This window comes from Sinocyclocheilus anshuiensis, unplaced genomic scaffold, assembly GCF_001515605.1.
Source record: "Sinocyclocheilus anshuiensis isolate Anshui unplaced genomic scaffold, SAMN03320099.WGS_v1.1 scaffold668, whole genome shotgun sequence".
NCBI lineage: Eukaryota > Metazoa > Chordata > Actinopteri > Cypriniformes > Cyprinidae > Sinocyclocheilus > Sinocyclocheilus anshuiensis.
The window spans coordinates 154,402-177,537 of NW_015557097.1; the positions used below are offsets into that span (position 1 = coordinate 154,402).

Genomic DNA, 23,136 nt, shown 5'->3' on the forward strand with positions numbered 1-23,136 from the left:
CAGCAGGACATGTGGTCTGACAGTGCAGGAGAGTCTGCAGCCAATCTAATGACGTGTCTGACTCCGGATCATCGGCTAGTCTGTGTCAGTGGTCATACCGTGGTGTTAAGTCATAGTTCTAAAGGTCTTCAGATCAAAATAGCTGATCAATTAATAACTAGAACTTTATGACAGAGATAATTTGCAGTCTTAAAATAAAACTTGGAACAATAGTTATGATGGGTCTATCTAATAGTTAAGCATAGTCTATCACTGTTCTTCCATGCAGTGTTTCAAATCTTTCCATAAATAAAAAAAATTGTTTTTTTTTTTTGTATTCATGTGTGAAAAAATGCTTTTCTAATAGAAATTAATTTTTCCTATAATATATCTCACAAAATGTTGTGAGATATTGTGTATGTTGTGCAGTCAGTGTATACTGTACTGCATGTAGAGCTTTTTATAGACGGCTGATCTTGTCTTTCCTGATCGCTCTGTAACTGAAACTGTCATGCCACAGTGACACATTTGTAGAAACGTGTAGACATGAGTGTATCGCAGTAATCGTGTGACTGACAATTTATCTTTCCCTGTCTCTCACATTTGTTGAGAAAGAGCTGCATGTTCAGCCTACTCAGACTATTATTTCACAAACCTTTTGTACATGAGCATAGTTGATAAGAATGTAACAGCAAGCAAAAGAAGAAAAGCAATATTTGGGCTTCAGACATAATTTCAGTTATCATGTGCTAATATCACTAACCCAGACATTCCTTCAGTCAAGCAAAGGAAAATTTATCAATGTCAACAGTGAACTCACATGAAGCTAAATTACTATCGCTTTTAGTGCACAGAATGCTGGTCTTCCTTTGTGATTTCCTTTGTGATTATCTGGTATGCCAGATGAGCAGCCAAACACATACCCCCCGTTCATAGGAAACACTTGCAAATACCTTGTTTCCACGCACTCCATGGACTGACCAATCAGATAGACAGAGGCAACCTCTTGGTTTTTACAATAACAACATGCACCTATGAACACTCACACTCCACACTCACTCTGTCACACTCCAAAGGGCACACACCCCTTAATCAGGTAGTTTAATGAAACTTGTCTTTTGACCCTTAATATACTGTACACAAGGAAACACAAGACCTCTGGCAGGCTTAGTCAAGTATGCAGCTCCTTCAATAGGAAAAAGCTCCCTCGTGAACCAATGTGAACTCAGCGGGTCAACATGAGGGTGTGGAGAACAATAAAGGTTGTGTTAAAGGAACTGATTTCTTTTGTACTGTTTACAACATTTCCTCTCTAAGAACTATGAAGACCATGAGAACAATATGAGGACAGACAGTCCATGAATAGGCCTGTTCCTTCATTTTAAAATCATTACGTCATGCTGCATCTGGAGAAAACGGCAAAAACTGATGTCAGATTTGCAATTAGAGGCCTTTACTAGCATGCTAGCCTTTTTACTATGAGTTAATGAGTAATCACAGCCTATACCTTGCACTTTAACTTCTGGAATCTACTCAACTCTGGGAAAAAGGGGAAGAGAAACTAGCTTATCAGAGAGCAGACCATATAAGGAGAAAGGTGAAACTATTTAAAAAGTAATGCAAGATTTGTGTTTGGGGCAGAGCTGATGGCAGGACCTTGTGTAACGAATCAGCATGTAATAGGTGTCGGTTTCTTTTAGTGTGGCGTCATCTGGGCTCTGGCTGGACTAATGGCTAAAGCAGAAATACACAAAAATATATCAATAATTAAAAAGAAATCAACCACAATTCATGCATTTTCCTTTCAACCACAAGTTTGGTTTTTCCCACACAACCCCAAACACTTCCAGGAAAGAGAGTCAGAAAAAGCTTCACAGTCACAGAAAGAACCTCTTTGGCATGAGCTAATAAGTTGCTGGTTGCATAATGTCCTGTACATCATCAACGATGCAGGTGCATCTGCAGCTGGTGACAGAAGTCACATGGTATTTCACGTCCTATGAAAACTTAGCCTAAATTCATTCATGCCCTGCCCCCTACAGATTCACAGGATATTTAGTAGCAAAATCGGTGAAACTAACTCAGACACTCTTAAGGTATGGTAAGCATTTGAGACCAAGGTGTAAATCATTAGGGGGTGTGGGGTATCTACCATCTCTGATCAAACCCTCCTAAAAGAAAACAAAGACAATTTTAGAGATATTTTAAAAAACTTCTGACAACATTTTCAGTATCCCTAAAACGAATCATAATGTTTGTCTGAAAATTTAAAGGGATAGTTTGCCAAAAATAGTAAAACATAAAAGAAAGTGTTTTGAAAAATGTCTCTGTGTGTTTTTTTCTTTTAAATATACAAGAGAAGTCAAAGGTCACCAAAAGTGTTATTGGTTACCAACATTCTTCAAAATATCTTCTTTTTTGTTCCACTGAAGAAAGTCTGTCATACGGGTTTGGAACAACATGAGTGTGAGTCAATGATGACAGAAGTTTTATCCCTTTAAGGCATTCTAGGCTTTTTTCAATTACCCTGTATATAATTTATTAATCATAATTTTTATAAAATTATACACACATTTTTTTCTTTTGCCAATATTGACCATTTCTGTTTCAAAATTCTAACAGTGTTGCACAGCATTCAAAAGAGGTGTGTGTGATATTATATCACACATGACTCATGCACATCATATATTGCACACTTTTCAAATACTGCAAGTTCGTTTTCATTGCAGTTAATTAGAGATTTTTTATTTCAATCTCTGTATTGCCTCTAGGACTTACAAAGAGTGCCTGTATTATTTTAACCACAATTAACAATGCAAATAAATCTAGTAGTATGTCAAGATAGCACAATATCAGTGTGCAAATATTTGTAGCTAGTTCAAATGTCAAATTTGAAAATTCTACAGGTTTGAAATATTATAAAACATCCTGAAATACTGTTCATTCTTTTTTTTTTCTGCTACACCCATCGAAAAACAAATTGATGACGTATTTTCAAGTCTGCAGCACCCATTCCAGTTCAACTGGCCTTAGTTCATACATTCAGATCAACTCACCTCACACACTGTTACTATTGTTTGTTTAGTGGAGTGAGCAGAGTACCACATGCCCTTGTATTGTAAAGACAGTTTCAATGCAATAAATTTTACAGTGAGAACTTTATATGCCATATTATATACTGCTTTATATACTATATAGGTGTGCTACAGAATGAAATATATGATGTCTAAATAGTTAAATAAAAAAAGCAAAAGTTTAATATTAATTCTAACAATTGTAATATCAAAAGAATCATTATTTAACTAAGCTCAGGCTGCAGTAAATATTTAACCCAATAATATTTAAAGAATAAAAGCAAGAGAGTACAGCAAGCATGAAAAAACAAGCTTCGTAACATATCAGAGCCAAACAAGAATGGCCAATTATTCACAGAATGTGGTTTTAGGGTAACTGATGCAAATATCCTTGGATAAGCAGTTTATGTGTGTGAAACAGACAGCTTTTCATGTTAAGTTTCATCCTGGATGGCCCTGCTTTGTACTACAATTCATTCACTCTTGACTGTACCTTTTTTCTTTAATGTCTTTCACTCCACCCCTGGCCCCTCTCCACTCTCTCTCTCAAGACTCCTGGCTCAACCTGTTTATCTGAGCTGGGTTGAGCTCTAATCGCTCTCTCTCTCTGTGTCTGTCTCCCTCCCTTCCTCTCTCTCTCCAACGCACTCCCTCAGTACAAAGGGGAGGGCTTTGCTTCCTTTAATTAATAACCTGTGAAATTCAGAAACTCAAGGCTGTCTGCAGTAAAACACCAGCCAAGCAGCGTTTGGCTCCTTTTTCTCTATTGGAAACATTTCAGATATTTGGTTTTTGAATAAGGTGAAAAAATATGGCTGAGCAAACGTCTCCAGACTACTTCAGCTGCCCTCTATGTACGGAGCTCCTGAGGGACCCCGTGGCGATCCCGTGCGGTCACAGCTTCTGCATGGACTGTATCAGTGGCTACTGGAACGAGGCTGATTATACTGGTATCTACACCTGTCCCCAGTGTCGGATCACGTTCACCCAGAGACCTGTGCTGAGGCCGAACGCCACTCTCACCAAAGTTGCAGAGAAGATCAAGAAGACCGGCTTGAACTTCATGCCTCCAAGTAATGGAAGCTATGCTGGTCCTAGCGATGTTCCTTGTGACTTCTGCATTGGAAAAAAGCTCAAGGCTGTCAAGTCCTGCCTCAACTGCCTCGCCTCTTACTGCGAAAAGCACCTGAAGCCCCACTATGAGTCTACCACCTTCAAGAGGCACAAGCTGGTGGATGAGCTGGGGAACCTTGACCGTAAGATCTGCCCTCAGCACCAGAAGAGCTTGGAGTTGTTCTGTCGTACTGACCAGATGTGTATTTGTGCCCTCTGTACTGTCAGCGAGCACAAGGGGCATGACATAGTCTCAGCCGAAGCAGAAAGGGGTGAAAAACAGGTAAGGAAAATGTATTTCTTGAGTAAACTTTACTAGGTTACTGAGAGGGTATGGGGTAGAGTGGCTGTGGGGTTACAAGCTGAAATTGTTATGTATACGATTATATTACTTGACAAGAAATGCTCTTGAGATTATATAACAGAGGTTTTCTTCAAATTCAGCTGCCAAGAAGCCATGAAGATTCACTGTATAACCGGTTCTGTGTTATCGCAAACACACTGGTCCAGATCATTACCAAAAAAAAAAAAGGACTGTATCAGTGGCTACTGGAACGAGGCTGATTATACTGGTATCTACACCTGTCCCCAGTGTCGGATCACGTTCACCCAGAGACCTGTGCTGAGGCCGAACGCCACTCTCACCAAAGTTGCAGAGAAGATCAAGAAGACCGGCTTGAACTTCATGCCTCCAAGTAATGGAAGCTATGCTGGTCCTAGCGATGTTCCTTGTGACTTCTGCATTGGAAAAAAGCTCAAGGCTGTCAAGTCCTGCCTCAACTGCCTCGCCTCTTACTGCGAAAAGCACCTGAAGCCCCACTATGAGTCTACCACCTTCAAGAGGCACAAGCTGGTGGATGAGCTGGGGAACCTTGACCGTAAGATCTGCCCTCAGCACCAGAAGAGCTTGGAGTTGTTCTGTCGTACTGACCAGATGTGTATTTGTGCCCTCTGTACTGTCAGCGAGCACAAGGGGCATGACATAGTCTCAGCCGAAGCAGAAAGGGGTGAAAAACAGGTAAGGAAAATGTATTTCTTGAGTAAACTTTACTAGGTTACTGAGAGGGTATGGGGTAGAGTGGCTGTGGGGTTACAAGCTGAAATTGTTATGTATACGATTATATTACTTGACAAGAAATGCTCTTGAGATTATATAACAGAGGTTTTCTTCAAATTCAGCTGCCAAGAAGCCATGAAGATTCACTGTATAACCGGTTCTGTGTTATCGCAAACACACTGGTCCAGATCATTACCAAAAAAAAAAAAACACTGATGAGGAAATATGGAAAATAAAGGGAGGAGATGAAGATTAAACAGATAGAAATGTAGTGAGGTTAGTGAAACTTTCATCCAGATAGAGTTTTCCAATACAACTCCCAAACTATAAGAGTCACAAAAGAGTGTGTTCCTTTACAATGGACAACTCAGAGGTTACTTGATTTAACCTATGTCCTAAACTGGCCGAGAGAAAAATAACTGTAATGAGCAACAGGAGATGAGAAACAGGGCAGGTCTGGATTCTGGTGTAGGGAGAGGCAAGGAATGTGAATTCAAGAAAATCAGACGGGAGCTTACAGACCATCCCCAACCTCTCCCCGCGCTACGAGTGAGAAAAAATAGCACACTGCTTTTTGTACCTTGACCCAAAGTCATCATAAACCTCAGCAGATGAGTACAGCTGAAAGAAATGTTGACAACCGCCTCTTCAAATGTGAGTTTCACTTGAAAAACTGCTCAATGAAACTTGAGTCACTGTATGAAATAACTATTAGGAGAGTAAAAACAAACATCTCACCAAAACTGTTTATAGATACTGGCCAGATGTTTACTGTTGTATCAGTACTCTGGAGCTCTGAATGGAAGGAAGGCCTTCAAAGGTTTAAGATTTCAAAGTGTTTCCTTCAATTCATCAGTACTGAACAAGCTTAAAACAGGGAGCACAGCAGTTGATGTGTTTTTGTACTGTTTTGACTAAACTGTCACGGGTGCTGTTTAGATACAGTAATTATATCTGTAATCTAATACTTATCGCAGGCACTAATTGCGAATGGTTTGTTTGTTCTGTTAAATGTAGGGAATCACAGATTTAAGCCCTCATGTCCCATGGCACACACCACACACACACACACACACACTTTTATTCACCCCCTCCCCAGATTCTCCACATTCCTTCAAGCTTATTTTGAAGAATGCTTCGGTGAGCTTGGCAAGGGGTTGCTCTGAAGCCCCCCTTCTCTTACCCTAAAGAATCAAGCGTGTGCACCTTGAAATGTCTCTCCGGTGAGCAGACCCAGATAGTTTTACATTCCTGGCATGACTAACATTCCCCTCTCTTTTCGAAGATAAAGGCATCCATGTGAAGCAAGTTCTTCAAATTCTAGAAAAAGCAGAACATACATGAAGATCTGTGACGTGAGAGGAAATGTTGTATTATGTAGCAGTGCATGCACTGAATTATCATGAAGATGGCAATCAACAACACAAAGTATTTGTGTTCTAAGTTAATCTGTCAATAAAGACTAAGGTATGTTTTCTCTTATTTCATGGACAGAAACTTCTTGGAGTGTCCCAGGCAGAGATCAAACAAAAATGCCAGCAGAGGACCAAAGAACTAGAGGAACTGAAGACAGCGGTGGATTCTCTCAAAGTATGTTTTAGATTCAATTTGTAACAGTTTATTTTATCACCACTGCTCATTTCAAAGTCACACCATAATCTATTAGACCAAATAAGAACAACTGAATGTACTGCTTTATCTGGGCAAAGGTGAAATGGCACAAGACCTTTTATCTGTTAAGTCAGTGTGTAACTGTTTCAATCTGGGAAAGCAAACAGTCCTTGAAAGTGGCCATAATTGTTCTTTTGTTCTTTATGGGGTAATCCAGTGCTAGTCTTCAGATACATGCTGATACATGGTTTTTTGTTGACTGCAGCAGCAGCTTGAGTAATTTTACTGAGTTGTAAAGCTTATCCAGAAGTTATTCTTGCAAAATCAATGCACTAAAACAAAGAGACACAAACAGTTTCCTACTGAAAGAATGGACAATGAACTGTCACTCTTAAACTTGACTAATTTTTACCACAGAGCTCTGCACAAAGGGCAATGGCTGAAAGCAAAAAGATGTTTGATGAGATGATCGCCTCCATTGAGAGGATGAGGTCAGAGGTCAACAAACTGATCAACATCAATGAGAGGGCTGCATTCAGTCAGGCGGAGGGGCTGATGGAGCGACTGGAGCAGGAGATTGATGAACTAAAGAAAAAAGAGACTGGACTTAAACAGCTTTACAGCACTGAGGATCACATCCACTTCTTACAGGTACTTTAGGACAGGAGTTTTCAAAATAGGGTCTGGGGATCCCCAGGGGGACAAAGAGGGTTCTAGGGGGTCTGTAAAAATTTTAGAGAAAAAAAACATATCAAATATATATTTTTTTATTTGCTTACAATATCCATACAAAAGCCACTTATTTAAGTTTATATAATATTGTTTTTTCCCCTTATGCAGAAAAAATGGCACCTTATATACTATACTATTCATATAGTATATATAGCTGCTTTTATATGTTAGGAAGGGGGACCCCCACAAGGCATCAAAAAGGCTTTTCAAACTTTTTGGCATCAAAACTTTGCATGAGCTCATTGGGCTGTATACTCCACATTTTATGCACTGAGATTTCTCTCTTTTTAAACAGAATTTCCATTATCTCTGCACTCCGACTGATGACGGCTTTATACCCAGAGTGTCTCTGAACCCAGACTTCTCCTTCAGTGCAGCCAGGAAAGCCGTGGCTGAGATCAAAGAGAGGCTGGAGGAGCTGGGCAGAGACGAACTGCGAAAGATCTCAAAATCAGGTCAGAGCACACAATGCACCATACATCAGGTACAGGCAAAGTTTTTTGGGTGAATTTGCTCTTGCTTGCTAATCTGAACACACTGTCCTCTTTTTTATACAAACTTGGACAGTAAAGTGTACAGCTGAGCTTAGTTTCTCTCTAAAGAGGCACGCTGTGCACTTTTGTTACTGAATATCAAATTGTATAATTTCTGGGCTCGCTGTAAGAAAATTTGAAGTCCTAAAGCAATAACCAACAATTAAACAAAACAGTCTTTAACTCTGACAAGTCAGGCCTTCTGGCACCTAGTGCACATGACTAGTAGTACATTCTCAAGTTAGCAAGGAAGTCGTGATTACATGTAGAATGTAAACAGGGCTTACAGTTCCTCCACTTCACTTCAGGGCTTAAAGTTCCTCCACTCACTCCACCTTCCAATTCACTGTGCAAGGTTCAAATGATAAACAAAAGAGCTATTCTGATTGGATGAAGTAGCTAGTAAACAATTCTATTAATAGAATTTGAAACAATAGGATTTAGTGCCTTACTTAGATCTGCTGGCATAAATCTAGCATTTCTTATTTAAAAAATAAATGTATTGTAAATAAAGTTTTCCTGATGTGTACTTTTTATAACAGTGAATGATGTACCAGTGTACACTGTGGAGAATCGCACCAAGGAAAAAACCAACAGAGGTAACACAAATTACTTACTCATACTGTATATTGATTTACATTGATAAGCTATAAACATGGTCTAAAAATTGCAATATGTAAAAACACACATGACAAAATACACAACCATTTAAAAGTTTGGGGTCTGTAAGGGTTTTTTTTTAATGTTTTTGACAGAAGTCTCTAATACTCAACAAAGCTGCAATTCTGTGATCAAAATAAAGAAAAAGAGTATTATAAAATAGTATTACAATTTAAATTAACTGTCTCTATTTGAATATATATTAAAATGTAATTCCTTCCTGTGATACCAAAGCTGAATTTTCAGCAGCCATCATTCTTCAGTGTCACATGATCCTCCAGAAATCATTCTAATATGCAGTATGCAGACAGAGTATGCAGCAAGTAATATTTCATTTATCAATGTTGAAACAGTTGTGGTGCTTTTGAACAATTTAATGCATACTTGCTGAATAAAAGTATAAATCTGACAGACACCACACTTTTAAACGTTAATGTACATACAGAATGGGATATGCCATATTAAACTGTGTGTTTCTTTGTGTTCAGTAAAAGAAGTTCATACAGTGGACAGTTCACCTCCTGCAGAACCCAGGAGCAGATCTGAATTCCTGAAATGTAAGTATCTAGAAATCATGATTTTTACATTTAGATCATCTAAAACTCTAAAGAGTTAATCTTTAAAAACACTAATAATTTAATTACATATAATCTTAAAATGAATATTCATTTCTCATAATGCACACTAAGATGTCTCGTGATGCCTAAACTGACTAAATTGATTGGCATTTAAAATGTGACTAATGGTAGTTTTCAGTGTTTGATTTTTTACTTTATTTAGACCAAATAGTATAGAATTGTTATTGGTCAGTTATACGTTGCCACAACATGAAATTATTGGTATTGCCCAGAATTTTAATATTGTTCCTAGTCCAAATTATTATTTTTTCTGTCATTTTTACTAATTAAATCAGAAGGATTCAAATACATATAGAGGCAGATATACAAAGATCTGTTAAAAGCAACCTTTATCTTTGTGCCCATCTCCAGACTACTGTCAGCTGAGGCTAGACCCACAAACTGCGCATAAGGAGCTGTACATATCTGAAGGAAACAGAAAGGTGATTAGAACCCGAGACCCGCAGCCATACTCAGACAATCAAGATCGCTTCGATAGCTTTGCCCAGGTTCTTTGTCGTGAAGCTCTGTCAGGTGGCCGCTTCTACTGGGAAATTGAGTGGAGTGGGGAATTCTCGATCGGAGTGGCCTGTCGGGGCATTAGCCGTAAGGGTAAAGGCTCCCTTTGCTTGCTAGGCTACAACGATAAGTCTTGGAGCCTCCTCTGCTCTGACACAGGGTACTCAGCCTGGCATAACAGGGTAGACAAGGCTGTTAGCGGCCCTCACTCTTCAAGAATAGGGGTCTTTCTGGACCACTCTGCAGGGCTGTTGGCCTTCTATAGTATTGGTGAGACTATGACACGTCTGCATCGTTTCGAGACCACATTTACTGAGCCCCTCTATCCTGGGTTTGGGGTTGGAACATCAGTCAAGATCTGCCAATTAAAATGAACACTACATGAGATGTGTGCTTTTCATGAATAATCTGAAGTGAGGGACAGACAATTTTGCTCTTTGTTCTGTTGTTCAATTTTATATATATATATTTTTTTAACTCTGTCTTTTATGCTGAATGCCATTTGTCAGCTGTCGTTTTACAGGTTCTGGAAGAATTATATCTTTTTTTTTTAGTAATGATCCTGCAAAGCGCAAACTATATAATATTCTCTTAAATAAATGAAGAAACATTTTCAGTTAATATTATATGGAATTCTCAACATGTGTGTATCCAAAAGTCATTGTAAAGCAACATTATTCATCAACGGCTTCTTCATATTTCAATAAAGTTTTAAAGTTGTAATACATACTGGTCTCTGATGAAATAAATGTGATCATATATCTTTTAGTAAACATAGTCTTGTGTTTTTGCTGCTGAAACCACCACATAAAAAAATCATCTTAGTTAACACATTACACATATTTAAAGTATGAGGAACATTACATTGCCAAACCTCTTCTGACTTTCACAATATGTGATCAATTTTTAGACAGTTATACCAAGTGGTGATTTTGAATGAATGCTGCATAATGAATTGAGAAAAGTATTTTCTGTCTTGCAAAAACAATGCTCAGGAGGCAGAGTTCCAGAAGTCAAAATTAGACTTTATTGCAAGAAGACAACAAAGCCGAGATGCCTACAGAACATCTAAATCTGTCTCTGTCCAGACTACCATCTTTGTACAATTTCATTATCGGTCACTGTCCAATGAGCGTTCAGATCATTCTTTGATACGTCATTCCCAGTACTTTTCCACAAGTGTTTATTAGTTTTCATAATGCTTGCTTTCATTGTAGAAAACCACCTGCTAGTCTGTTTTTCAAGAGATTTTAACTTCTTTTATCTACCACTTTCCGGGTGCCCAAGGTTGCAGAGGCATATACATTTTAGGATTTTAATAAATTTTACACACATGATCTATTTCTGCATTATCTCGCATCTCCCATCTTTGGTACTTCCTTCTGTATTCTCTATTCATAAGTGCAGTCATGTAGGCCACTAGGCCATGAGTTCTACATAGTCAGTCAGTTTGGCCTTGAGGCTTTCAAATGCACCCAGCTCACATATGATGCAAACTAACTTTCACAAACATGCAAAGTAACTTCTTCAATTGTTTTCTATAGGGTAAATAAAATAGTTCATCAATAGTGGGCGTTTCTACTGCTTGATGCTCTAATGTTATTGATGAGAAAGTGAGAAAGAAAATATAATTACATCCTCCTGACTACCAGGAAAAAACAGTTTTGTGAATTTAGTATTTTGTCATGTCATTACATTGTTTAGAGCATAAGAAAAATTTTGAAAAATAACATTTTTGAAAAATTATATTTTATTCATATGTTATGCCATGTCCTCTGTAGAGGACACGGGGACTTTAAAAAGTCCTGTTTTTAAAAAAATAAAAAGACATGAATAGACATGAAAAGTCAAAAAGAGTGGGATTTTTGTTTTAATCAGAAATTAATTTTCCTTTTTTTATACCAAACTTTATATAAAGATGATTCTCAACTATGTTATGAAAGATATTTTTAAAAAACATTTTTCTTTATGCAAAATGTGTGTAAAATGGCCATAAACAAGTTTTCCCATTATATACAATGTATCTATAAACTGTATCTAATTTGCATATTAATGTGTTTTTGGGGCAACATAGAATGAACAAATAAGTGCAATAATGGGAGTAATAATTAGCAAGATTTTCATAATAATTTCTAATATTTAATAGTAATAAAATACTAATAGTAATATAATATTGATATATAATTTTTTCTTTATTCATTTGTTGTGTTTCCCAAAATGTGTAATAAACATTCTTTAAGTCCTGGTGTCCTCTACAGTGGACATGTACGAAATTGATTTCCTGTTTCATAACAGAAGGTCATATTTTGATTTGAAACCCCATAACATTTTCCTGAGATGTTGATTTATTTTGCGTTCATCTGCTTGCCTGTACAAAATGTGCATCATCAATAAAGTATATATATAGCCTACTGAATGTGGCCTTTTAATATCACTGTTAATAGTAATGTTAATACATTACTACTTAATACAAACTTTGTAAAAATAACAGGCGGTCAGTGGAGGAAAGTTTTGTTTTGATGTCACATGAAAACTATGAATTTATCGTGCAGATCAGTGATGATGACAGGTGAGTAATATGAACTGTTCTTCTTTATCTCTCCAGCAAATGGCAGTGTTGGTTATTACATGTGTGACGGCTGACATCAAAAAATGTGCATTAGTTTGCATTATATCCTCCTGACTACCAGGAAAAAAAACAGTTTTGTGAATTTAGTATTTTGTCATGTCATTACATTGTTTAGAGCATAAGAAAAATTTTGAAAAATAACATTTTTGAAAAATTATATTTTATTCATATGTTATGCCATGTCCTCTGTAGAGGACACGGGGACTTTAAAAAGTCCTGTTTTTAAAAAAATAAAAAGACATGAATAGACATGAAAAGGCAAAAAGAGTGGGATTTTTGTTTTAACCAGAAATCAATTTTCATTTTTTTATACCAAACTTTATATAAAGACGATTCTCAACTATGTTATGAAAGATATTTTTAAAAAACATTTTTCTTTATGCAAAATGTGTGTAAAATGGCCATAAACAAGTTTTCCCATTATATACAATGTATCTATAAACTGTATCTAATTTGCATATTAATGTGTTTTTGGGGCAACATAGAATGAACAAATAAGTGCAATAATGGGAGTAATAATTAGCAAGATTTTCATAATAATTTCTAATATTTAATAGTAATAAAATACTAATAGTAATATAATATTGATATATAATTTTTTCTTTATTCATTTGTTGTGTTTCCCAAAATGTGTAATAAACATTCTTTAAGTCCTGGTGTCCTCTACAGTGGACATGTACGAAATTGATTTCCTGTTTCATAACAGAAGGTCATATTTTGATTTGAAACCCCATAACATTTTCCTGAGATGTTGATTTATGACAAACAATTGGTCAATTAGTCAGATTTAAATGATCATTACAAAATATTATCATATTTCCATTAGGGTGTTACATTTGATCACTAAATGAATGTGAGAGAAAGAGAGGGAGTGGTCATGGTGAAACATCCAATCATTTGGTATCTCTGAAAAGCCCTGAATGTGCTCTGTACAGGACAGTAAAAACATGTAACGTCTCAGAGAAATCGCTAAAACATAATGTCCTCTACAGTGGACAAAACTCCATAGCTGGTAGTCAGGAGGATATGGCATGCATTGGCAGCCAAACTAAGTCATTTATTTTGACAATATGTTTTTTTTTTATGTAGCTTGAATAAACATTCTGGTGGTGAAAGTGTTTATATATAAACTGCAGAAGTAAGTAATGCATCATACCATGAACAAATATGATAATGAATAAATCAAACACATGAACGTTTATGAAGGAAAAAAGAAGAACTCTCCCAGAATGTGACGATTTCTGACACACTTTCTAAAGCTTCAATTTTTCATTTTTGTGTGAACTCCTTGAAACTTTTAGTGGCGCTGTTATGGTTAACAAACCTTGAAAGTTACTGAGGTTTTTGGAATAAACTACAGATGGATAGTTGAACAGTTTACTTTGTGTTACCTTACCGGTTTAGTCGTTAAAGCTGCTTTCTGCTTTCACCTTTATTTTTTTTAAGACAACCTGTGGACTGTGGACAGTTTGCGTCTTTGCAAGCATGACTGATATTAGCAGATGTCTGGTGTCCTCGGGTGGCTATAAGAGGAAATACAACTTTTTAGAAATCACTTTTTAGGATCATGTTTATAAACCTGTGTACGAACAGATACTACATATGTTGGTTTCATAAACCAAAATGGCTTAAGTTAGAATACTGTTTTGTGAATTCTGTCCAAACAATATTTAAATATAAAGAGTATTTTTTTCATAAATGTAAGTCATTTCATACAGTTAATTATAAAAAAAGGGTAGCCAAAACAATGATTTTATATTTTATATGTTTGCCCTTTACATTTTTGCTGTTTCATGAATTGTATTAATGTTCGTAAATTAAAACGATTATAAAAGGCTGGTTTAACGGCAAGTTCCCCCAGAGGTTGTAATGCCCCGCAATATTGCTCACTGCGTGTTAACGTAACAGTGGAAGTGTCCAAAAGCCTTGCATTATTTCCCTTGAAAATTTGGTTTCTGTTTGTAAGGGGTTGTTTTAAAGTTATTTATACAACCTAAAAACTAAACAAATTAAATGCCTATCTCTACTGTTTTCAGGATTTTTTTTATTTTTAAAGTATTTTCAATGAACTCAAAATAAATGTTGAAGGTTAGCGAATCTGCGACGCGTGTTTTACCTTCTGCGTAATCGCTGGAAACGAGTTGTATTATGTTAGCCATGAGCTGCTAACCTAACCCACCGTGTGCATCATCTACCTGCCTTTCGACGTCTATCGGTAGAATTATCGCGCTGATTTGACACTTTGAGCAAACGTTTTACATTTCATTCATTTTTTTAATCTTATACACAATAGAAATGTCAAATTGTTGTCTTAGAAGCTAGCTCGCTAGCTACGTTAGAAAAAATTGGTCTCTAGTCAAAAATTTCTCCTTTTCCTTTTTTTTCTCTATACTTCAAGATGAAAATATTATTAATTGGACCTAGTGAGGTAAATCGTTTGATAGTGTGTAGAATGCTGTGTATCTTTATTTATTTGTGTCCATCACTGATTTTCATATTTCATATTGATAGTGTGGGAAAACAGTATTGGCCAGTTTTCTGTCTGACACAACAGAAACAATCGGAGCTGATTACAGCCCTACACAAGGAGTAAGGTGGGTTGATTTTAAAGATATTGTGGCAACAAATACACATTTTTGCTGCCTGGCCAAAAGTTATAATTTTGTTAGCAATTCAATTACGACATTTAATTTCCATCTAGGATACTTGAGTTTGAATCACAGAGTTTATCTAATGACAACAAAAAATCAGCATGTGAAGTGGAACTATGGGATTGTGCGGGTGATTTCAAGTAAGTTGACCAAATGCAATCCCTTTTCCTGAGCCAGCCTTAAGTTGTCAAACAATTCTGATTTCTTTCTGAGTAAATTAATTCAGTATTGTACGTGCACAGATTTGAATCATGCTGGCCAGCTTTGATGAAAGACGCCAATGGGGTAGTTATTGTGTTTAACCCAGATGTGCCCAGTCATCTAAAGGAAATAGAGACCTGGCATTCTACATTCATCTCCTCACAGGGACTGCAGGATGCCCAGTGTCTGCTCATAGCACATCATAAACCAGGGAGCGGGGCTGGCACTACCCGTCCACCATTAGGTAATTTATCTTCTCACTACAGCATTAGCTGCATCAGATCATCAAGTGCTTTTATTTGCTTTTTGGCTTGAAACTGAATGAAAAGTTTTTTTTTTTCTGAACACCCCTTCAAAAAAGTTGCTTAGAGTTGCATATGACAAGTTATTTATATTATAAAACTTATTTAACTTATCCTCGGTGTAGCCCCACAGTTAAACAAGTTGCCTCTCATTCACTCAATCCTTGAGGAAGAGCCTGAAGATGTTCGACAGGAGTTCCACAAATACTTGGGAAATGTTATGCGGATGCTATCAGAAAATCAGGAGCGAGAAGAAATGTCAATTATTACATAATTTTGTATAAATCTATATTGCACATAATATATAGGCTACAACGCATTTTTCTTTCAGCTTTTGTATTTTTCCTCCACAACTGCATTAAAAATCACTTTGACCTGGTAAAACAATTTTTATTTTCAGATACTTTCACTCATTAACACAAAAATGAAAGACTTTGAATGACATTGGTTATGTAGTGTAGTGTTCTATAAGTGCAGAGCTCTGCTTTTTTGTCTACAAGTAAGAATTGACAAGTGATAAACTGTAAACTTATATCCATGAATTCCACCATCTATCAGACTAAGATTCAGCAACATCGTAACATTCTCCTGGGTACACTCACTGACATGTTATTAAAAGCCCACTGGAATTAAAGAAGCATGAAAGCTGTTCATTCTTTAATAATATTAATTTATTTAGTTCCTGGATTCCAAGAATCTGATAAAGAAAACTGACAAAGCTCAGCAAAGAGAACAAGCAAACAGGACAGTCCACATTTATACATCATAACCAATAAGGCCTCTCTTCCCAATGATCTCGCCGATGTAGAACCACATCAGAACCTCTGTGGCAACAAGTCCGTTCCTCAGAGCATCCTGTGGCAAATAAATAAAAATGATGAGAGACATTACATAAATATTCTTGGAACTACTAATAATCAGGTTTTCCAAAATGATTAAATGTGCAATTTAAAGGGGTCATATGATGCGATTTCAATTTTTCCTTTCTCTTTGGAGTGTTACAAGCTCTTGGTGCATAAAGAAGATCTGTAAAGTTGCAAAGACTAAAGTCTCAAATCCAAAGAGATATTCTTTATAAAAGTTAAGAGTCAGCCACACCTACCTAAAACGGCTCGTTCTAACACGCCCCAACATATCTACGTCACGATGTGGGAAGATTTGCATAACGCCACCCAATTTTTTTTAGCAACATCATATGACCCCTTTAAACCTCACTTTCTGACAAAGAAGTGTATGTTCAGTTTAATAAATGAACAGGCACAGGCTGATAAAATAGCTTAATCAAGCTTTTATTTACTAGAAAATACAATTATTATTAGAAAAAAATGCTATGCTTGAACTGCAGCAAGTGCTTCAATGTTTTATTTAAAATGTTTAAAAGGAACAGGTTTAGAGAACTTTTTCCTAAAATATTTGCATGCTGTAATTTAATTCAAATGTTAAATGTATAGTTCTCCCTAAAATGACTCCACTTCAAAACCTGTACGAGTTTTTTTCTTGTTTTGAACTCAAAAGATGGTATTTTAAAGAATGTTGGTAACCAAATGGTAGGCAGGGACTTCCATTGTATTTTTTTTCCATGCTACGGAAGTTAATTGCTACCATCAACTGTTTGGTTACCAACATTCTTCAAAATATCTTTTGTGTCCACGGCTGACAGAAATTCATACAAGTTTGGAACAACCTGAGGATATGCAAATGACAGAATTTTTCATTTTTGGGCGAACTATCCCTTTAAGTCTTTCCAAACATGGTGGCTAACAACACTAGCATATGCATAGTGCACAATTTTTCCTTTAGTTTTTAAAAAAAATCTCCGTCCACATGAAAACGCAAACGCATGCTATGAAGCACTGTCAAGAGCATGTCAAACCAACAGGTGGCGATATAATCTCAACCGTAAAGCCATGTTGACCAACCAGAAGCCTGAAAAAGTCTCCAGTAGGCGGAGATAACAGCGCAGGCGCCGACGTCACAAGCCAAAAACTCCGGTTTCGCTGTCTACACGATAACACTGCAACCGGAGTTTCTGAAAATCTTCACCCTGGCAGGCGTTTTCAAAAATGTTCGGTTTTAGTGAACTGGTGCTGCGTTTGCGTGTGGACGAACGGCCTAACCCCGTAGAAAAAGCTGCGGTTTTAGAAATAACCGCGTTCATGTGGACAGGGCCTTAAAGGGTTAGTTCACCCAAAAATGAAAATTAGCCCATAAATTACTCACCCTCAAGTCTTCCTAGGTGTATATGACTTTCTTCTTTCAGACGAATCCAGTCGGAGTTATATAAAAAATTGTCTTTGATCTTTCAAGCTGTTTTATGGCACTCAGTGGGTGTTGCATGCTTCAGTCCAAAACAAGTTAAATAAAAAGCACCCATCCATAAAAAAAAATAAAAAAAAGTGTCTCACACGGCTCCGGGGGGTGAACAAAGGAGTCACGAATTAGAAGTACAAACCGAGGAATTGTAAAGAAGAATGTCGGAGGATTTCAATATAAGCCAAGAGGAGACTGGTTATCCTTTGCTAAAGTAAGGAAACTTTGCTTCCTTCGCTCCTGTTAACAAACGTTGGTTTTCACGCGTCTCACAGGCACATGCGCAGCGCTGACCTCATAAGTCATCAACCCGGAACTGCTTCTGTTTACAACAGTGAGCGCAAGCTACATTAAAGTGATTATTACGTTTTGAATATGGATATTTTTCTTACAAAAATGCATCGATTCGCTACAGAAGGCCCTTACATCTCTAATGCTTATTGTCACTGCTTTGGAGCACACTGCCTTATAGATAACCTTAAGACTAACATATTGATATGAACACCCAAACAACTTTAATTTTGATTTCATGGGGACTTTAAGGCCAAAGTATACTTCGGCCGTCCGCATTACGTCATTTTCGTCATCAGAAGGCCTGGCGGACAGCTGCGCACCCCGTCCGCGTACAACAGCGCATGCGCGAAGTGAAAGTTGAGACAAAGCGCAAGTCAAGTAGGTGGTACTGCGCCTGTGTCGAGCTCGTCCGTCCGCACTCATCCGCGGTTGAGTACACTTTTGGTGCTTTTCCACTGCGTGGTACGACTCGGCACGGCTCAGTATGGCACGGCTCGGTTTGCGTTTCCACTGCAGTTCAGTACCGCTTTAGAGTGGGCGGGATTATTCACATGTCGTTAATGCACTAACCTAGTTTATGATAAATTTTTGTCAGATTATAAATATACATAGGCCTATATTTTTTCATATTTATTGTTTATTTTTCTTTATAATGAAGTAGTCTGTATCTAGTAGATTGTGAAAGAATGATTATCAGTTCCACACACAGAGATATATAAATTCTACATTTATTTAAATGAGGGAAAAAAACGTCACTGGTATCGGATCGGTATCTGTATCGGCCAATACCGAACCCTAGGTATCAGAATCGGTATCGGAGGCAAAAAAGGCGGATCGGAGCATCCCTAGTTTGATCCTTCGCTGGCTGTGCTGATTTAAATCTAGCGGTTCTGTTGCATTTGTGTCGTGTCAAGTTCAGTGACGCAGGTAGTGACAATTCTCTCCGGCAGATCCGTGATCAGCAGAGTTTACACGTCACGTTTTGGTAACGGTACGGTTCACTTGGAACCCCAACCGAGGTGGTACTAAAAAAAGTACCAGGTACCAGGTACTGTACCCAGTGGAAAACCCCCCAAAAGTGAACCGTATGCACCATGCAGTGGAAAAGTGCCATTTGAAAGCTGTGCGGACGCGGCTGTGCGCGAGATGGAAAGGAACGCGGAAAGTAGTGAAGTATACCTGGGCCTTTAGACAAATACATATTTGAAATATGACAGCTGTGCCTCTCCCAAAGCAGATGTGTTTTGGATAATACATTTAAGGTAGTTATTTTGTGCCAACATTGTCAGACTTCAAGGAAAAGTTCAATTTTAAATGCAAAACAAAATTTAAACAATTCAATCCATACTAACCCTGACTGTGGTCTGACCGAGCCGTCCTGACTGGAAGCCCTTGAGGACATCCTGGAAGCCGCTGATGGCCTTGGGGATCTCGGCAGGGGTGGGAGGCACCAGCTCCACACGGGCGTAATACCAGAATGTAGCTAGCCGGGGCTTGGAGTAGTTCACAGCGGCTGTAATATCATTACAGTCGTTGATCAAGAAAACATACACAAGATATAAGTCACATTTACATTTATGAAGGAAACTTTACAAAGCCAGTGCCATAGGAAAAATCTAAGTGTTTGATTTGAATGTATCTTCACACGTTGACATTGGGCGAATGTTCAGTTCTGTCAGCTTCAGCATAATGCTGCTGTAGTGCGCGTTCAGAATGAATTGTGTCAGCTATAAACGGAGTAAAACACTAGACCATTAACTAACACAATTGTTGGTCATTTGCTAGCACGAAAAGTCAGCGTATCACTACACTTGCTGTGTACATAGTAACTGTAATGTTTGATCTAATGCGTGATTTGCTCATTTACGCGGCCTGTTCTAACAGCTGCGGAAACCAGAAGCACGCAGCTCAAAACAAATCTTTCGAAGAAATACATCTTCTATAGCTTGAGGAAAATGGGATTATTCTTACCGCCGACCAACGTTGGCACTTTAGCCACAAGTTTCTGTACCGCCTGGGCCATGATTTCTGTGACTGTGAAGGTTTATTCGCCGCTTCTCTCCACAAACCGGGGCCCTTCAATGAATGTCACCTCCAGCGAAGGACCTTCGATCGAGGAGGCAGAATATACGCCTGACTGAAATTGCGAGCATGATGTATTTTAAAAGAAAAATCTATATAGCATATATGTATATATCTATATCTATAATCTATATAACCTCAGTGTTATAACAATGAAAAAAGTATGTTTATGAAAATAAAATATTTTTATCCAAAATTAAATACGGTATTAAATGCTTTTCATAGCTATAAATAATGGCGGCTTAAATAAGTGCTAATGCTAAAGGACTGTATAAAGGGCTATATTATCTTCCATGTATCAGTCTTGTTAAGGCAAATAGTGTAAATATTTACTTATTATTAATTATTAATGTAGTATTTATCAGTGGCCTAGGTCAGGACAAGAACACACAAAAATATGTTCCTGAAATATCATTTATGATGAATCAGAGACATTTATCACACATTATTTTTCATTTGTAATATTATTATATTTACATTTTTTATTTGGGGAAAAAAAAGAAAAATACATATGACCTCATTGTTATTTAGGCTATTTAGGATCAAAATGACAATCCTGATATGGTAGTTTCATATGTCGTAACCTGGCAGAACACACAGTGAACACATTTTAAAGTACTTAGATAATAATTCTCAGAGACACAGAAATGAACATTTTTCATTTCTGTTCATTTCTGTGTTCCTGCTATGCATACTGTATTTTTACATCCAGAGATATAACTTTTACTGTATTCACAGCACTCTTAACGATTATGACTATGTGCAAGGGAATGATTCCCAAGGTTTAGGCAATGTTGGTCATAGAAATTAGCTACCCAGTGAAATTATTTAAACATCATTCTCAAAGCACTTGTTTTAATGGCCATCACCACTAGGTGGACTATTAGTCTGGACATCACACAAGTCATCAGTCTTCAGTATTGGTGGTTCAGCAGCACTTGATAGGTTTTCCTCCACCTGTAACAAATACATGAACAAAAAAAAATTTATAAATAAAGTGCATGTGATGAATGATGCTTTTGCTTTTGAGTTTTGTGTGATATAGGCTAATCACACTTAATGCAATTAATCAGTAAGCTATACATTATTGCGTACCTCAGAGATCGGTGCTAGTTTGTTCACAGTGATTGGCTTCCCATTTTTCTTCAGCCAGTCATAACCTTTCTGATCTACTACTAGTAAAGAAAGAGTGTCTCCTCCTCTTTTCACATGTAAGATCACATCCTCCACAGACTCTTTCTCCACGTTCTGTCCATTCACCTCCACCACCACATCACCCTGAAGGAGACCTGAAGTCTGTTCTGGGCCTTCTGCTGCTACCTGAAAATGTAAAATAATATATACTGTCATTATAAAAGAAACGTTTGTTGTTCATATTTACATGCAATGATATATATTTTACTTTTAGTGTTCTATAATTTCTAACAGATGACACCCTGGATATTATATTCAGTCCACTATATGTGGCCTAAGGCTGATTTTCCAAGCGTATACTTCTGTGAAGAATCCCCACCGAACAATGCTTCATTTCTATTCACCTCTGAAGTCAGTATCGTCTAAAGGCTGATTTGGCAGTGAATGGGCTTCATTGTACCTGGCTGATGAAGGTGCCAGGTTTCTGATGGACGCAGGCCAAATGGAAGCCAAAACCGGCAGAGCCCCTCTCCAGAATACAGCATCTAACATTCGGATTGATCTGCATATCCTCCTGAGGCTCAACAGGGGGCACTGCAGGCTTCAGCATCACTGGGATTTCCTTTTGCTCCTCAGGGCTACCAGATGTAACATTCTCACAGAACAGCAAGGGAGACAGGCCCAACTGAGAATAAGTAGTATATGACATTTAACAGACAAGGAGACAAACAGGCATAAGCAAAAGGATGAACATTTGTTGATGTATTCATCCTTTTATTCATTATTATTCATTCTTTTATATTGAATTATCAATGTGTCTAAGCGTGATTCTTCAGTTAGGGGAACTTAAAAACAAATATCAGTTCGTAGCTAATGCTATAGGATAGATTTTATTCTCTTTAAATTTTTTTAATAGTATCATAAGTTTAAATCAAAATGATTTTTAATCATTTAAAAATAGGTATATATTTTCATTTAATATTATTTGTGTACAATTTTTTTCTGTAACAAAGAATTGCTGTCACCAATACTTCTGTTATTAAGATTACATCGAGCATCTTAAAGAACAATTCAGTTTTTATCAAATAAAATATTTGGTTATGATGTAAATGAGAAGTAACAAGGATGCACATATCTATATATCATAACTATTTTATAAAGTGTGATTACCAAATGGGTTAGAAATTGAGAACCAATTTTTTTTTTTCAAAGTTAAGTTGCATTGACTGCTAAGGCTTTGTTTTAGAAAATCCAGGCTTTACCATTACACACAATATCAAATATCCACATCATCACACACTATATTGATATCCACTTTGGTTGATCAAGTCCATAATCAGATATTTATTACTTTATTCCAGATCTTTATTCCTTTATTCTTAACTTTTGATAAATCAATTTTAAGAGGTCCAAAGTGCCCTTAACTGAAGAATCTCCCCCATATTAGTATTTATTTGCTCACTCTGTATATTCACCTTAGTGTAGAAGTCCTGGCCCTGAGGTGGCGTAGTTGTGAGGGTGACCTGCTGTCCACTCTGTCTGATTTTGCTGACGACTTCATTATGACTCAGTGACTCTGTGGATTCTCCATTCACTTCAAGAAGCATCTCACCTTCTTTAACACTTCCCAGTTCAGCA

The 23,136-nt window shown here is 37.2% G+C and overlaps 4 protein-coding genes across 7 annotated transcripts in view; 2 read left to right on the plus strand and 2 right to left on the minus strand.

Annotated features, from left to right (window-relative positions):
* The first annotated feature begins 3,760 nt into the window (after nt 1–3,760).
* On the plus strand, nt 3,761–10,491 carry LOC107677429 (tripartite motif-containing protein 16-like). Of its 2 annotated transcripts, XM_016472322.1 has the most exons (8): nt 3,761–4,003; nt 4,739–5,184; nt 6,718–6,813; nt 7,252–7,485; nt 7,862–8,021; nt 8,642–8,698; nt 9,248–9,316; nt 9,749–10,491. In XM_016472322.1, exons 1-8 carry the CDS (start codon nt 3,865–3,867, stop codon nt 10,267–10,269), a joined length of 1,722 nt encoding a protein of 573 aa, XP_016327808.1. In that variant the 5' UTR covers nt 3,761–3,864; the 3' UTR covers nt 10,270–10,491. The 2 variants fall into 2 exon arrangements, with proteins under 2 accessions (XP_016327808.1, XP_016327809.1); XM_016472323.1 differs by lacking the exon at nt 4,739–5,184 and having other exon boundaries at nt 3,761–4,449.
* A 4,149-nt stretch (nt 10,492–14,640) lies between these two features.
* Nucleotides 14,641–16,212, plus strand: LOC107677430 (intraflagellar transport protein 22 homolog). 3 transcript variants are annotated; one of them, XM_016472326.1, is made up of 7 exons: nt 14,641–14,739; nt 14,923–14,952; nt 15,036–15,118; nt 15,226–15,315; nt 15,418–15,460; nt 15,542–15,620; nt 15,804–16,212. In XM_016472326.1, the coding sequence occupies exons 2-7, from the start codon at nt 14,923–14,925 to the stop codon at nt 15,950–15,952; spliced, it is 474 nt and encodes a 157-aa protein (XP_016327812.1). In that variant the 5' UTR covers nt 14,641–14,739; the 3' UTR covers nt 15,953–16,212. The 3 variants fall into 3 exon arrangements, with proteins under 3 accessions (XP_016327812.1, XP_016327810.1, XP_016327811.1); XM_016472324.1 differs by having other exon boundaries at nt 15,418–15,620; XM_016472325.1 differs by lacking the exon at nt 14,641–14,739 and having other exon boundaries at nt 14,756–14,952; nt 15,418–15,620.
* A 135-nt stretch (nt 16,213–16,347) lies between these two features.
* On the minus strand, nt 16,348–20,412 carry LOC107677432 (ATP synthase subunit g, mitochondrial-like). The gene is made up of 3 exons (XM_016472327.1): nt 20,254–20,412; nt 19,635–19,795; nt 16,348–16,533 (listed from the first exon to the last, which is right to left on the minus strand). Exons 1-3 carry the CDS (start codon nt 20,303–20,305, stop codon nt 16,435–16,437), a joined length of 312 nt encoding a protein of 103 aa, XP_016327813.1. The 5' UTR covers nt 20,306–20,412; the 3' UTR covers nt 16,348–16,434.
* A 471-nt stretch (nt 20,413–20,883) lies between these two features.
* Nucleotides 20,884–23,136, minus strand: part of nherf4b (NHERF family PDZ scaffold protein 4b) — a 6,182-nt gene continuing 3,929 nt past the window's right edge. Inside the window, exons 7-10 of the mRNA XM_016472292.1 lie at nt 22,974–23,136; nt 21,959–22,183; nt 21,460–21,684; nt 20,884–21,321 (exon numbers count right to left, since the gene is read on the minus strand). Of these exons, the coding sequence (XP_016327778.1) occupies nt 21,220–21,321; nt 21,460–21,684; nt 21,959–22,183; nt 22,974–23,136 (715 nt within the window). The 3' untranslated portion in view covers nt 20,884–21,219. The remainder of the gene's footprint in view (nt 21,322–21,459; nt 21,685–21,958; nt 22,184–22,973) is intronic.